At 40.9% G+C, this 16,737-nt stretch overlaps 1 protein-coding gene across 3 annotated transcripts in view; it reads left to right on the top strand.

The window, feature by feature from the left end:
* insyn2ab (inhibitory synaptic factor 2Ab) overlaps window positions 1-16,737 on the top strand; it is a 75,884-nt gene that overhangs the window by 54,667 nt on the left and 4,480 nt on the right. For all 3 annotated transcript variants that reach the window (XM_086181094.1, XM_086181096.1, XM_086181095.1), the window contains 2 exons: window positions 324-1,440; window positions 6,328-6,399. In XM_086181094.1, coding sequence (XP_086037220.1) covers window positions 329-1,440; window positions 6,328-6,399 — 1,184 coding nt within the window. In that variant the 5' untranslated portion in view covers window positions 324-328. The remainder of the gene's footprint in view (window positions 1-323; window positions 1,441-6,327; window positions 6,400-16,737) is intronic.

Raw genomic sequence — 16,737 nt, 5'->3', positions numbered from 1 at the left:
TAAATTGTCACGTTGAGCAAAGTGATGAGAAAATGTGAACACAATGTATTTGCAGGTGTGATTTATTATTCAGATCATGCAATATTAAAGTTTCAGTCAGAAACACTCAAACTCCCTGTACATTTATGATTGCAGATGCTGGCTTCGAAATGAAATACAAGCTTTTATCCGTGTTGTTTATAGGTTGTCGATATATTAGATGTACTAACTAATGTGAGTTCCATGAACAGACCAAAACTAAGCGGTGCGATATTTGGCAAAATGTTCATTCACTCCAAAACAAAATAACACACATCTCCTTCTCCTTTCTTGAACTCTTTCAGAAAATATGGTGAGCAAAGAGGACACCGAATGTGTTGTTCTCTCAAACTCCGATGAATCAGACTCAGAGACAGCGCCATCACACAGCCTTGACGCCCATTCTGGACAGCAGCAGGTGAAGAAGAGAAACAAGGCTTTACAAGTACGTTTTAAGGATATCTGTGAAGCTCAGAATGAACATCGTGGAAAACACTCCAGATCCATTTCCTGTAAAGTAACACACAGAAAGTACATGACCATGCCTGCCAGACGCTCCATTCCTAATGTGACCAAGAGTACTGGTGTACAGACATCGCCAGACCTCACTAAGCGATATAAGACTTTCCCCTTTGAGAGAAAAAAGGGACATACATTTAAACACGCTGCTTTGGTGGAAGATTACAGAGGACAAAACAATGGATTTTTGAGCGATATAAAAGCAGGAGTAGAGGACGAACAATCTATTGGTGAGTCGTCTAAGTACAAGGGTAAGATTGTGGGGCAGACAAAAGCCTTGCTTCACCACACTGATGACAGCAGCGATACAGAGGATTTGATTTCCAGTGCCAACTGTGTGGATGGACCCTCATATCCAGACTCACATTTATCAGAAAAGTGCCATCCTTCAGAAAGTGAACCAGAGGTTAGCGGAACAAGGACCAAACAAAAAGGATTACCCAGAGAAGATTTAGATACATCTGCTAACTCTGAGTTTTCACAGGACAAGTCAAAGGGCTCGGGCCCTGTCGCGTGGAATTCTTTGACACAGGTGGAGTCTTTAGGGAGCCCCTCTAAAAGCTGTAAAAGGAAGAAAGGCCCACTGTTAAATGAGCAGCAGTCACAGACGCTTCCCCACAGTGCCAAATGCTCCGCGCAGTCACAAGGTCAATGTCGGACGAGGCACGCGTCAGCCTCCTCTAAACTCCAGCAAACAGTTGTGAGGGATGAGGGCTTTCCTCCAGGAGATACAGGAGCCCCAGGAATGGGGAGCAGCCAGCAGATAATACCCTTATCTGGAGACAAGGATATCAAAGCACAGCTGCAGGCCATGGAGAGTCTCATCAGCTCAAGCCAGGAGACCATCAAGGTCCTCCTTGGAGTTATTCAGGAGCTGGAGAAAGGGGAAGCACAGAGAGAGGGGTGAGTGGAGTGACCTTCAGACATTTATCCATGACACCACACATTTCACACAGAGCAACACATACAAAGGACACACTCCGCAGAGGAAAACATCCTTCTAGCTTTAACCTTTTCTACTCTGGAAGGCGCAGTAACGCTGAACCTCATGCATGAAATGTGGAGAAGCCTGAACACCGATTTGTTCATTCGGCGTTGATGTGCTCAGTTTAAGATTTCTGTATTAATACTTCCGCATAGGGCAGTTAATTAAAATGTAATCAAAAATTCAGTTTTCAAAACGTAGGAAGGTCTAATGAGGCTAATTGTGTTTTAATACCACTCACTTTCAGATATCCTGTCAACACGTCTTCCTTTACAAATGTAAGGAAACATCACCGTTATAGTTTTTATTTGTTTTTTCAATTAAAATGGGAATAATTGTGGTTAAAATTAAATTACTTAAACATCACAAATTATGTAATCTCATTAGTAATCTCAGCTTGATTTTTTTTTTTCCTCTTTTTTAAAAATTATGTAGCCTTACTTTTGTACTTCCTGTTGGTGGTTTTGATGACTCAGCCAATACACACTTGTTTAAAAAAAAACAACAACAACAATAACACTGTGGTTTCTAAGGGAGGCATGGGACTCTTTCCTGCTGGATCAAGGTGCCCTATCTTTTTGTGAGTGTCATATTGAATTTAGAAGAAGAATCCAAGAAAAGTAACCCTCAAACCCAGCAGGGAAAGGGGTTGGTTCAGGAACTGATCATCTGAGATGGAACAGATCTTCACTGAAGCGCAGGTGGCTGCTGAGACGCTTTTATCTGCACCTGAGAAGTGCTAAACAACCTTGGGCCTCTGTGTTCTGCTTTATATTGCAATGTAACTAATCACAGACATGCCGCCGAAACCCGACAGCGACTCATTTCACTTTTTAATGTGTCGGATCACTTTGGTTGGGTTGTGAAATAACCCGCGCCTTGAGGCAGGGAATTGTAATAGCAGAGGAAATGTTTCCTTTTTTTTTGTGGCCCGTAGGTGGTATTTTCTCTCCTTTACTTCTTCTTTATCAGAGTTACCTTTCAAATAATTGGTTTGATTTTGGTTTACACGTGGCTCTTCAGTCTTAGGCCCATTTCATGGCGATTGCTGGGGCGTTTACCTTTGCTAACAGAGAACAACGGAGATTTACAAGCCCGGGGACTCCCGGGGATCATGATAAGAACACAGGTGAATATTATTCAGGTCAAGAACGCAACAGGAATTTGATGTTCACTTTTCTTGAATAAACATTCAGGGCAACAGTTCGATGAGGCACGTGCGCAGTCAAACAGGGTTTGAATTTGATGTTCTAGCCAGTTTTATCATCTTTGGAAAAAATTTCAATGCAAACTTGCTCATCAGCAGTACATACAGCATGATGTCATAAGAAGAATTGGACTCATGAGTGGGACTGCAAAAAAATAGACCCAAGTTATATCGACAGGAATGATCCACAGAGCTTGAGTGACAATCATACCATAAATGGGGCATTTCAAGTATACAGTACAGTACAGCACATTGTCAGTGCCCTCTCACGATGTTATTTCAATGCAAACGCAATACGTCTTTGTGACACATTTCTTTAAGGGATGTACCTTTAAAGGACAAAATGGATTAATTAGCACCATCAAGCCCTCCAGCTATGTCCACAGTCAGGGTTGTAAGAGTCAATGTAGTCAACCTCTAAAACCCATAGCAACACAAAGTAAATTGTATTTAAGCCTCATATCCAGTGGATAACCAGGCACCCTATTGCGGCTCTGTGGAACTTGGTTTTAAAGGCCCAATTAGTGCAGCCTCATAACACTTTGCCTTTCATCTCCACAAAACTGTGCCGGCTATAGTTTCTTCACTCTGTTGTTCCATCAGCATTATGAGAGAGGCGCAGTTACAAGATGCAAAGCTCCCGAAGTACCTCGACAAATACGCTTCTTTCTTTTTTTTGTTTTGTTTTTTTGTATGGCCGGGAAGTCAAAAAGCTTTCTCTGAATCTTTACAGTTAGATGAGTGAAAAAGCATTCCTGTTCTCATCATGGATGGATACACACTCTGCTTTTAGCGTACATGCATTGACAAAAGGATACTGAAGTGTGCGCTTGCTATTGGTGCAGTGAGGATACAGGATTCACAATGTGAATATTGATTTAAAAAAAAAAAAGTTTCACTTTAGAGCAGCATTTTGCAGCATTTTTTAGCTTTAATTTTCAGCAACATGTATGGTGTGAATGCTTGTTTGAATGGAGCTTTAAATGCTACTTTCAGGGCATCTTGTTCATCAAGATCGAAGCCTGACTTCACCAAAAAAAATGTAAAGTCAAAAGTAGCTCATAACTTGATTAAGAAACTCTTTGGGTGTGTCTGTAGTTTTTTGTTTTAAAACTAAATTTCACCGCTAAGAATATTTCACATAGCATTTTAGCGCTAAACAGCTTCTTCGACTTTGTGTTGGCTCAATGACATGCTCCGCCCCTTCCTGCATTTACCACGACCTGATGTTTTCAAAAAAAAAAAAAGGTATTAAACATTTTCATTCATTTCCCCCGAAGAGACAGAGGGAGGGAGATTTGCTTGTGATCCATTTCACATCTCCTCATGTTCTCCTACATCTGTTATTCCAAAACTGGGCTACCTGTACCTCCAGGGGTTTGCCAGGAAAAACAACAACAACAACAAAAAACAGTGTTTTATGTCTTTTCTGCCCACATTCTGCAAAGACCCTAAGCCCTCTGTCCCTCTGATTGGTATTGACCCAGACTCCGGGAATAAGGTCTTCGGTTGATACACACCAAGTAGGTCAGAAAAATAAGGATCCTTAGCTCCCAGTTTGTTGCCTAATTTGTTTTAATGGAGATAAATGGTTGAAACACTCTCCTCTTACACCCAAGGGAGCATCAGCGGACACAATGCATCAACTAACTATCGAAACCATCTGCTCCGGGACTTCCAGCCCCATGTCTTACAGAGCTAGCATTCATGTTAGCTTAGCCTCGTCTAGCTTAGCCACTGGTGGTACCAGTGCCATCTGTGGACGTACACAGCATGTGGTTGAATGTTTCAGGATGTACAGGACTTAAAAACATTTGGGAACCACTGAACTACACAAACCAATTTAGTTTACACTGGCATCCCTCCATAATGTCTTGTTTGATGTTTCACTGGCATCCTGCAGAAGAGAAACTCTCATCCAAACAATGTATTTAATCGTCCTCTTTTTTCTGTTTTCCAAACATATGCAGAAGTGCATCAATTAAATTATGTCCATGGCACTGCAACAAAACTCTTAGACATATTTTAAATCAACCAAAGCTTTAGTTTCTTACTCATTTAAAGCCTTTAACCAGCAATCATGCGTGGTTAGATTATATTTTACACACACGCTGCTTCCATATCATGACTGTCTTTGTAATCACAATGTGCAATAATAAAATACAAACAGTTTTGCTGCTACTCATTGCCTCATTTCCCTTTCCTGGGATTCTCTGCATCATCTTTGCTGCTCTATCTGCAGACTGTAAACATACTATCAAACAGAACTACTATGCAGTGTGCAGGCAGGCAGAGCAGCAGGCACGTAGGCAGGTGGTGTGGACGGGGAAACTGGAATGACGAGGGCAGGACATATCCCAGGACAGCTGACGTGTGCAAACAACACAGCAGTGAATCTGTGCCAACAAACAGTCAGCTTAGAGAATGACTTTCAGTGGTATGAAGGGGGGGTGGGAGTGTGTGTGTGTGTGTGTGTGTGTGTGGGGGGGGGGTTATCTCTGAAATAATTCTCTGTGATTTAATACCACTGCTGTGAACATTATACCCCAGAATGAAAAAAAGAAAGAAAAACCAAGTGAGTTTTCCTGTGCTTTGCTCAGAATATACGCTTTAGTTAATACGCTTATTATGTATTCATTACATTACAGTGCCAGTCAGCAATAGTCTACTAATGTAGACCTGGTCTAGTGCTGTGAGTTACTGTCCTTGCACACAGCTGTTCAAAGAGAGACTTCATTTGAGAAGAGGGCAGGATGGATGAACTCGCTGACCTTGAGCTCCCATCAGCAGCCACGCTGAGGCTGTTCAGTCTCCTCAATTGTGGTCACCTCTCATGTTGGACTGAACGGTCCAGATTCAGCCCCTCCTCATGTCATCCATCAGGGCGAAGGGCCACACTGACAGTAGGCAATTACACGTGCAGCTCTGACACCGCCCCCTTCCCCACATTCTTATATTACTGCAGCATGCGGTGACGTTCGGCAAAAAATATTTACAAATGCATGCCTGTGTCTATGCCAGTACTGTATGAGGAGATGAAAAAGTGCTAATAAAAGCTGCCGTATATTTTCCTTTTTGACATGTATTCATTTAAGCCTCTGTCGTACCCAAAGAGATGGCTTTTAGTCGTTTCTTTGTGGAAGACCTGCTAGAAAACGACTCATATACAGTACTGACCGCAGACCCTCGGGGTAATGTACCTCCGCCATAGAGAGGAGACACCATTTATCACGCTGATTGTCTTGTGTCTCCAACAAATTGAGTTCAATGAGAAATTAAAAAAAAGGAAAGGTACAGTAAAGTGCATCATGTAGGGATTGATTCTTCATTGCTCATGATTCATGCAGCATGTTGTCGCAAGTTATTGCTTATAGAATACACACATTGTCAACTATGTCATGGACAAAGCAAGTTAATCCTGTTATGTAAAATCAGCAGGTCTCCACACTTGATTAAGCAAATCTCGCAGAATCGTTGCTGCATTTTTTAACTGCTGAGGAATAAACGACGACAGCAATCGGTGAAACCCACAGGTGTTGTGATATGGAGTTATGGAGCCTGTCGCCAGGGATCACATATATCTTCTCTCCGTTCACAGGCTCTCCTACCGTACAGGACAAGACACAGCAAACTGTGACACGTGTCGAAACAGCGCGTGCATCATTTACAGGTGAGCCCTTCTCACTCCGGGTGTTGTCATCAATTCTGCTTTTAGTGCAGTTTTTTTTTTTTCCTGTATGATAAATCTGTTCAGTATGAAAAGGAGGCCCTGATGAGATGTTTAGTGTTCTGATACTTTCATGATCAGCGAATGGAATACGTGCATTGCATTTACAGTACTTTGACAAAGGACAGGCAGCTAAAAAAAAAAAAAAAGTTCATTGTTGAATATTTGAAGTGTTTTATGTGTAATCAATGCAATTTAAAAGAAAAAGCAAGCGTCAGGGGTTATGGGGGAAGAGAAATGAATGTACTAACTGTTGCACACACTGTATTGCTTGCTTTTGATTAGAAAAATAACACCTACCAAGAATGCACGGTCACTGACAATGTGATGGATTAAGTAATCACACACAGAGGTGGGAAGTGAATTCGATATGATAGGAAATATTAGTTAACCTAATTGTGTGGCACATCATAAATCACGTTACATTGCTCAAAGTCTTACGTAATCGGATGTCCCTCTCAGCATATATTCACTTTTTTTCCCCACTATATTTCATCTTGTTTTGATGGTGTTATATCATTTGTCACTGCAGTCCAGAGCCGCTCCTCTTCATGCCAACGAAAAGTAACGCGCTATAATTGAAGGTCAGAGTATTTGCAGCAGTGTTCCTGATGAAAAATTGTCTTCAGTGAGACACTGGATCATTTGCCGCCATGTTCCTGCCGAAAAAACACAAACGCTTTTCGCAAGATGTCCGGACATTTGGCGCTGTGTTTCAATTCAGGAATCAAAAGCCGACACTTTTTAGCATGATTTGTGCCATCTGCAACTGCGTTTCAGTTACGGAAAGCATGTTTTGTAAATGAGAAATTGGCAGACTGGTTTCTGGCAACAAAAGTGGGCATTGTTCGTGTAATGTCAGGACATGTGTAATGGTGTTTCAGGAGGCACAAGCAGGTGCTTTTTAGTGTGATGTCATGACATTTGCAGCCATCTTTCTGGTGAAAAAGACAGCGTTTTTAGGAAAATATCAGGACATTTGTAGCCATGTTTCTGGCATGAGAAGTAGGTTTTTTTAGCGACAAACGCGATCATTTTTAGAGAGAGGTCGGGACAGTTGAAGCCTTGTCTCTGGTGACAAAAAGCAGGTGTTTTTATCAAGGCATCAGGACATTTTCAACCGTATTACTGGTGTCAAAAACAGGCATCTTTACTACGGTGTTGCGCCATTTGCTTCTGGCAACACAAGCATCCGATTTCACTAAGACATCGCAACATTTGCATTATATATAAACATGTTGATTTATTCTTTCACATTTTACCTCAAATCATGATCAATTTCTTACCCTAACCATGTTTTGTTTTTTTCTTACTATGCCTTAACCATAGTGTCATCACAACTGAAATGTAGCATTTTCCACTGACAGCAAAATACATGTCCACCATTTCGCTTGAGGTAGTTACTGCAGGGGTTTGTGCAGGCGCAGCGACGGTCCATGTTGCCAGACCTTCGTTGGATAGTGAAGAATAAGGTGATTCATGAGCTGTAGTCTGCCTTTCCTCGCTGAAGCCTCTTGTTACATTGTTTTCTGAAACAGAAAACAGCTGTAAGATACAATTTCACTGTAGTGGGAATTCATTTATCATGAACTGTGGACTGTGTACAAAATGGTATTTAATTCAGTCTTCTGCAGCGCTGTACCTGTGAGCAAATCAGAGTGGATAGAAAAGGGAAACACATTCTGCCTTATATCACATTTCCTACAAGATACCCCCCCCCCCCATCTCCCTCTCTGTCTTGGTCTCTGTCTGTCTGTCTGTCTCTCTCTCTTGTCTCTGTCTCTCTCTCTCTCTCTTTCTCTCTCTCTCCTCCCTCGACAAATGCACTGTTTCAAGTTGACCCAGATTGTGTCTGATTTAGAACACAAAATAGAAAAGGGATCACAGCAGAACATGAAAGATAAATCTCCATTTCGTATTCGATTCAGGGGAATGAGAAAATCACTGGATTTATGCAAGAACCACTTGGACAAACAGATTAGTTCTGAAGAAGCACATAGCAACTTACTTAAAGAAATGTAACACATTCAGCTATTTTCTTAGCTCCTCTTAAGCAAAAGCTAAACAAAGTATTCCGAGCACGTCTCACCATTAATATAGAGAAAATCTACCTCTCTCCACAACGGGATATACAGTTGTTTGACTTTAAAAATATAATGACTTCATGGAAATTAATTCTAAGATTTTATTTATTTACTACATGAATAATTGTCAAATGAAAAGTAGGGAAAGGGCAGCTATCATACTTACTTAGATCTGATTGTATTTTGCTTAAATATTTGTAATTGAGTATTTTCTTTGAATATTCTCCTGCAGGCATCAACTGCCTCCATCTTAATGCTGTTCTTTGCCGTCCAAAGCCAACAGTTTAACTTTACGCTGCAGGGAAATAACCAAAATTGTGACTGCTAAGAGGTGGGAGGAGCCGTGGAAAAGTGGGTAGATAATTGAAAAAAATGGTGGTTTCAACTCGACCAGCACTTATATAGAGGAGTTGTCCCTCTTTTAATAAGATGCAGCATTATTTTCACTCCCCTACGACAATGTGAATGAGAGTCACAGCCTGTAGTGAAAAGCAGAAAGAGGGGTTTCCCTCTCCTCTTTTATCCCTTTCTCAGGCCTAACTGAGAGAGTGTTGAGAGAAGTAAAAATAGCTAAATCTTTCCACTGCTGTCCTCTGGAGATTTCTACTGAGAAACTGAAACTAATGTTGAAAGAATGGACAAGATGCTCGTGGATATCAGCGACCTTTGCTCCAACTTAGCCAAATCCTGCCAAGCTGTCCAGATCAGAAACAACAGATAACTCCAGGGTCCTTGTCCTGCCTGCATGCATTTTCTGAAGGGTTTTATTTATTTTTTTATACTCTGTCTCAGTCCCAAGAAGTTGATTGAGTTAGAAAACCGTCTTTCTTTACTTTAAATACCACCAATGAGCCTCTTTTCTTGTACCTTATAAAACAACGAAAAAAAAATACTGTGAAATTTGTTTGCATCGCATGAATGGATTTGAATCAGTTTTGTTGTTGTATTTTACTGTTTTTGTTTCAGTTTTCAATCTGTTTCAAATGAGGAAGAAAGAAAGAAAGGTTAACATGTTAAAATCCTTTGTTTACACGCTGAATTTGTTTAACATCAAACATTGAAGGTAGTTTGTTTAGCCTATACCAATCCGCCTATAAAACCTGTGGGATTACACGTAAACTCGTGTAAATTCCTTCGCGATTGAAACCTATGTGCATTTCCACGTGAAACTCTCGTTTCTTCACATTTAACCTTTGGAATTACCTGGAGAAGTATAACAACATTTCAAAACCCGTGAAACTCTTGCTGTGAAACCCACTGTAAGTGAAACTGAAATGACCCAAATGACGAACCATCATCAGAACTTTTTACAGCTGCTGTCAGCTGCCACGCATATATGTTTATGGTTGTAACTCCAGGATTATGGTTACGCATAGATTTGATCTCTTTTTTTTTAATGTGTAACAGAAAAAACATATCCATCTGCCTGGCATTGCCTCTGATACAGTAAGTTATTCATTTTAATCATTTTTTAAACACTGTGCTCATTTTTGACACAGTTCTGTAGCTCTGGAAAGCATGTTGTTGCTGCTGCAGTCCGATGACTTGCGCATCAGCCAAACTGGAACGAATAAGATGTTTTTGTAGTCTGTCATGTGGACCAGCTTTTCTAGGATATTGCAAAAAGAAGAACAGCAGATTGGATAGTCTTTAGCGGAGTTGGTCTGAGTTACTTTTTCCAAAGAGGAGGTGTACAAATACAGTTTGGGAAATACCCAGAGAATGTAAAACAAAAGAATAATAGAGAAGTGGGCATACCTGCTGTTGTCATGCATTGTTCATAGACTCTACATACGTTTACAGTACTTCTGCTTCAATTTTCACATCCAGGCTTTCTTTCATGCAATCTTTGGGAATAACCAGTCTGTTAACTGTTGAAAAGCACAGAGCAGATAAGCCAACAAACAGTCGGTCGCGTACCGATACATGACCTTTCCCAGGTCACGCAGATCTGCTTTTTCTGTATTTCAACAGAAACCAGATAATCCAACAATCACTTGTCAACATCTCGATGAACTGAGTGCATTAATTGCTTTTAAACATACATATAGAGATGTAAATCATATTTGGGGGCATAAAGCTGGATCATCAGTTCCTTGGCCAAGATTGAAATATCAGATTTAGAATTCTGACAGGAATAAGTAAGCATTTGGGCTCCTTTTCTCTGAAAATGTGTGCTTTTCTTGTGTTATTAATGTTTGTGTTTTATTTAGTCCTGGACTCTAGTTTTTATTATTGACTGTTTACTTTTGTATTTCTTGGTGGTGTTTCTTGTGTGTCTTTGTTCCAGTTCCTCCCGTGTTTCAAGTTACCTCCAGTTTTATTATGAAATGTACTTCCCATGTATGTAGTCTTGTTTTGGTTCTTGTTGTTGTCTTTTTTCCTACCTTTTTTCCTACGTTAAAGTGCATCCCCTCCGTTTCATCGATACGTCAGTCCTAGTCAGTCACAGCACGTTTCCCTGTGTCCAGTCTGCTCCTTCCCTGCTTCCATGCTCTCCCACCTGTTTCTTGTTGCATCATTAGTAGAGTTTGTATTTAAGTTCAGTTATTTGTATCAGTCTTTGTCAGATTCTCTAGTCACCTAACCTCTTGTGTCTCCTTGGTGTCGCTTTTGTTTCCCTGTCTGCTTTTGTGGAATCTTTCATTTTTATTTCTTAAAAACCTTAAGTGCCCTTTACCCTGCATCCCCCTAATTGTCTGCATTTGTGTACCACAACCTGACAGTAAGATCTTACCAAAATCCAGCAGAAAAACACTGGAGTACACAAAAGGGAGGTAAATTTCAAAAGTAAAATGGTTAGGAACTAGAAACGAAAGAGAAACTGAAACACAAAAAGGAAACCCCATCAAGAAATGTAAAACTTGGTGTTATTTAAAAAAAAATCTAAAAGACTCAAAACTAAAGTAAAATTAAATACACAGCATGAGTGTATTTAGAAATAAAATTTTGAATGCAGTTCGCTGTTCCATCGATTGCATTCTGCTTGTTTTCTTATTTTCTGCATTGAAGGAGGAGTCGCAAGATGAAATGTAGCCCACCGATTTGAACAAAAAAAGTATCGTAATCTGTACCTATAACTTTAGTGAGAGTCAGTTTTACTCTACATTTGACATTTGTGTTGTGAGATTGTTTGAGATCGGACTACAACTACTGGATGTTCATGAAGTGTGACACCTGCATTAATGTATAGGGGACCAGGGGGAGCATGAAGTTGGAAAAGAAGAGAGGTTCAACCTCAGAGCCTTGTGGCATGCCTGAGCTAAATGGAGTAGGTTTAGCTGGAGCCTCATATGGTGACAAATGACATTGTGTCATCAGTGGAAAGAATTGCATTCCATAGCTCTACTTTGCATTTATAGCCGGTTACTAAACGTTAGTGTGCAAATTTATCCCTGTTAAACAACAGCATGTTAGTATTGCGAGCACGTTATTGTGTTTTGGAAGTTGAATATTTGAATTTTCAGGAATGGCATCTAAAATAACATCAAAACGGCACAATTGTGCTCAAATTAATGCACCCATGACATAGAAGCCTGCATCAACCCGTGCACACACAACAGACTGACTCTGAGTGAACCATTCCATAGTTGCTCTTTGTGCTCAAGCACTAAAAGCCTCTAAGGTTAGGACCTCATAAAAGGATTGTTTACCACTGATACTGAGCTCTTTACCAGCATTGTCTTTGCTGCTGTTAATCCCACCAGCAGTATCCTCTTCCTATGAGGAGAGGTGAAGTTCTGCTTTTATTCGTCCAGATTCGAGGTACTATTTTGGCCTCCATCCCAACAAAATGGAAGAAAGAAGATTTTCTCTTCTTTATCAATGCAGTTCGCACACCACTTGAGTCTCTTCACTTCCATTGCACTAGTGGACCATCCATTTCAGAGGAGGATGAAAGATGTATGATTTAGAGTACTGCACTCTCTCTCTCTCTCTCCCTCTCCCCTTCATATTTACTCACTGTACTTACAAACATGCTACGATGTACGTGTGTAGTTAAAAGATTCACTTGCGCTTTACTTGTAATTCATGTGTGGCCTACCACTGAGCCCGCCTAATGGACCGCAGGGAGTCCAGTTAAAGGAAACATGTTAGATCAAAGCATGATAGGCTTTGTCTTCTATCATGCTGTGTTGAAAAAGAACCACAATCCAAATCTATAATTTTGTGTTTCCGCTATTTGGAACTAAGAAAGAATTTTAAGAGCAACTTTAGTTCAATATGATGAGATGCAAGGAGCTCATTAGGACGTGTGTCCCACGCTGAGGTGGCTGAGCTGAGCTTGTTTTGGTGAACAATTGTCACGATTGCCTATTAATGAGATTGCGAAAGCCATGTAATAGACAACACCAGTGGCTTTTGAATCTGATTTACATGACAGAGGATGAATTTCTGCATCTGATTTTCATAACCTGTGGGAGGTTTCTGCTTCGGCTGTCAGTGGAGGAAATAACTGTCGCTCTCTGGTGATATTATCTTCTATCCACCGCTGCTGCCGGTGGGCCAGAACTACCCCATCAACCAACAATTTAACATCAGGAAGACATTGGCTTTGACATCAGACCAGCTTTAGCTGGAAATGACAATCAAGTTGATGTTAAGAAACAAGGTCAGGCTGATGCCAAACTATTGTGCTGTAATTAAAACTAAGAAAACATCAAAACATGCAAAAAAAAATTGTGTGGCCGTTAAAATTTTGGCATTTAGAAGATGAAACAAAAAAAATCCACGTCAGCATTACATTGAGCGGTAGGCTTTGTCTTTCAAATTTTGGCCGACTTATGTCAAAACTTAAATTCAACCAAACATCAATCTAACATTTAAAGGATGTAGTTTCCTGAAACATTGAATGAAAAAGTTATGCACGATTTCTCTCGCATGATCTCAAGTCCATTAGCACAAGCAATCAGTGCCCCTGCACAAACACCTGCAGTGAGAACCTGAAGCAAAATCTCTGAAATTCCTTTTATTCTCAGTGGAAAATGACATAATGTAAGACTGATGTGACAACATTGTGGTCAAGGTTTGGGTGAAATACAAATTACTCAATAAAAACAGCTGCAAATGTCCCACTCGTGTTTTGCAAACAGAACAATGGAAGCAAATTTTCCAACTTCTCGCTTAAATCCATTCAGTTTTGACGCCAGAAAAACGGCTGCCGGTGTTTCGTTCCTGGCTGACAGTTGCATGGGATTTAGAATGCATTACTGTTTGTCGCTATAAATATGAAGAGTGAAAGAGAGCAGTCTGTCTAATGACTTTGGTGGCCAGCTGGGTCTTTTTCTTGACAAGTGGAGAGTTTGAATTGTGAATGGCCAGAGGGGAAATCAAGAGCAGAGAGTACCAGTGGAATAACCCAAAGAGTAGAGATGGGAAACACTTGAATTGATAGAATATGAGGAGCTAAAAACATATCTCACCGTAGCAAAGTCTCCCCCATGAACTACAATCACTGAATAGTGCTCAGCTCACCACGACCACAGACAAACAAACGGTTCAGCGGTGATCACAGCAGCAGCTACTCACACCGCATAGCTAAACAGATGATTAATCTGCTTTGCCCCAGAAAAGCCTCCCTGTCTCCAGCTGCTTCAATCTCTTTGTGCACAGAAATGATCTTAGATATAGTGCTTTTGTTTGCTGAAGCACCTGCTCCCCGGAGCCACCCGCCGCGTACGACGCTGCCTCCAGCCTCCCACGCAGGCGTTTGGCCACAGCATACAGTAATTGCAGTGATCTGCCAAGTGATTAATTGCTTCATAATTGCTGAGGCTACTCTGCTGTGCACTGTACTGATGTGGTTCCTGTCAAGTCGACAAATATTTACACAGCATTTCATCGTGGCATGTTTTGTCTGTCAGGAAATAAAGATTAAATAAATAAAGATTAAAGAGAGAAGAAATGAGACTCATGATGATGTGCTGAAGAGATAATGCAGAACGGAAAGAAAGTGCAGCTCTCGTCAGATCAAGGCTTCTACAGTAAAGATTGTTTCTCATTGTCATTTGAGAGAAGAAAAATGCACTGAACAAGAAAACAGAGCATTCTTAAAAACATTTGTAACAGTCCACCCACAGTGCAGCGGTCTGTTACGTTGCAACCACGTAAGTAAACAGTAAATAAAATTAGCCGTGTCTGCAGGTGGGAATCCAGATGTGATGCATGCTGGTTTCTACTCGAGTGCCTCCTCTAGACGGCCAAGATGAGTGATGGAGGAGATATACTTAGATTTAACACCCTGGTGAAACTCCTCGCCATCGGGTGAAAAGACACGGCCGATAATCGCACGTTACAGAGTATGGTAGTCTAAGGTGCCCCCCCAGGACAGCAGAGGGGATGGAGCATTGATCATAACAGTTTGGTTGGGTAAATTGGGGATGCATAATTTGGGAGAAAGACAGGGGAAAAGGCAAAAATGAAAGATGAAATAGTAAAAAATAGGAATACATATTGTCACAAGTTGCAACAATCATGAGTCACAACACTAGATTTGCTTCTCCCTGCAGGGACGGTGTTATAAAAGTGCCCTCTCCAAACAAATATTGCCAGAAAACCAATCAATCAACAATGAAATCAATATGGGAATTAATACTCCAATGCATTTAAATGATGTACCTGCTCAATGCTACTTTCTCCAGCCAAGTGTGATCAAAAATAACTCAAATAGGCACAAAACTGTCCAATCTGGCGTCGCGAGGGCTTTAAAAAGCGTCCCAAAACACATTAGCATTAGCAAAGAAAAAACAAAAAAAGGAAAAAAACAAATCTAGAAGGATACCCCTGAACACCCAGCTGTCTCCGCCTCTGCCTGGAAATACGCACACATGCTGGAATTCAAATCTCCAAATGATCAAGCTTATCAAACACAACAAATGGCGATGCCAAGCACTCGGTGAGACTCCTTTTCTCATCAAGTTCTCATTTACAAATCATCTAAGCTCAGCTGGTATTAATAAAGTTATAAAAAGAACTGAATCCTCCAGACTACTTTTCATTGCATTTTCTTATTCCGTCACCACATGTATTTGTTTTATCTCTCCCCCCAATACAATTAAACAGCAATATTTAAGTGATTAATCACAGGAAGTTATTAACTCGATTACATTTTTAATGGAGTCACAGCACTATATAGCATTATTGATCCACTAGGAGTCTCCACGCTACTATCCTGCGCTCTGTGAAGGTTTTAATAAAGCCTCCATGCCTCGCTGACACTTAACTTAAGGCCGAGGACAGCTGTGTCACGGTGAATGTAGCGTGTCTTCGGCGAACTAATTGCACTGCCCATCAAAGCAGCAAACCCTCTCGGACCAACCTTAACGTCTATTTGTCTGCCTGCAGACGAGGACACGACTGCACGTTTGACCTTGACGTGTCAGATGTCATCTATTTTGGCAGCTTTAACTCTAATCCTCTAGACTGAAGGGAGTAAACCGTTGGTAGGTATTCACTAAATGGCAAATAAATGACCTGGTACAGGGCGGTGAGTTTAGTCATGTTTTAACAAAGTGTTGAGCTCCAAACCCAAATGCAACAGATCCTTTTATTATCAGGTGGGGTTCCCTGAAGGGAGTCTCTTTAGCGCATAGCAGATGATTAATTCTCTTCTACTTCTTCCATGATGCCTTCATAATTTATTGCATGCCCCAGGAATAAATACACAAATAGAACACTGCAAATCAATAGTGATGAAGTGAAAGAAGATGGTGTCTATTAGTGCATTTATCCTATGCTTGAATAAAAGCAGTTAATCATGGTCTGCTTGGCCTCTCCGTGGTTTCATTTGGATGGGATTAAGCCCCGCATTTCTCCCAGGCCCGGGAGATTTAATCGGGGAGAGAGTTCAACTCGGGTGCCGGAACAAAATCAGACGATGACCAGCCTAGGATTACACTGACGGATGTGGAAGTCTGATGTCACGAGCAACCCACATTCTGGCTCATTTTTAATACAAGTTTAATCTATGCAGGAAAAGCCCTTTGACTGCCTGCCTGAAAAAATACAGAGATGATGCAAAAGGAGCTCTATTACTCGAGGAGTCTCTGAAATATGGATATGTGCCGCAGGAGCTCTGCGCTGCCAGCGTGTCTGTCAGTGCATTTGAACTGTTTGCCTGCCTCCCAGCCTCCATCTGGATCTGTGGATTACTAACATTAAAAAAACCCAAAACACTCGAAACTGAGTCATAAATGTT

Source organism: Aulostomus chinensis, chromosome 16, assembly GCF_037954235.1.
Source record: "Aulostomus chinensis isolate RoL2024-O1b breed Wild chromosome 16, RoL_Achi_v1.0, whole genome shotgun sequence".
In the NCBI taxonomy this organism is placed as follows: Eukaryota; Metazoa; Chordata; class Actinopteri; order Syngnathiformes; family Aulostomidae; genus Aulostomus; species Aulostomus chinensis.
The sequence above is the reverse complement of the archived record's forward strand: the minus strand, read 5'-3'. Positions and strand labels throughout refer to the sequence as shown.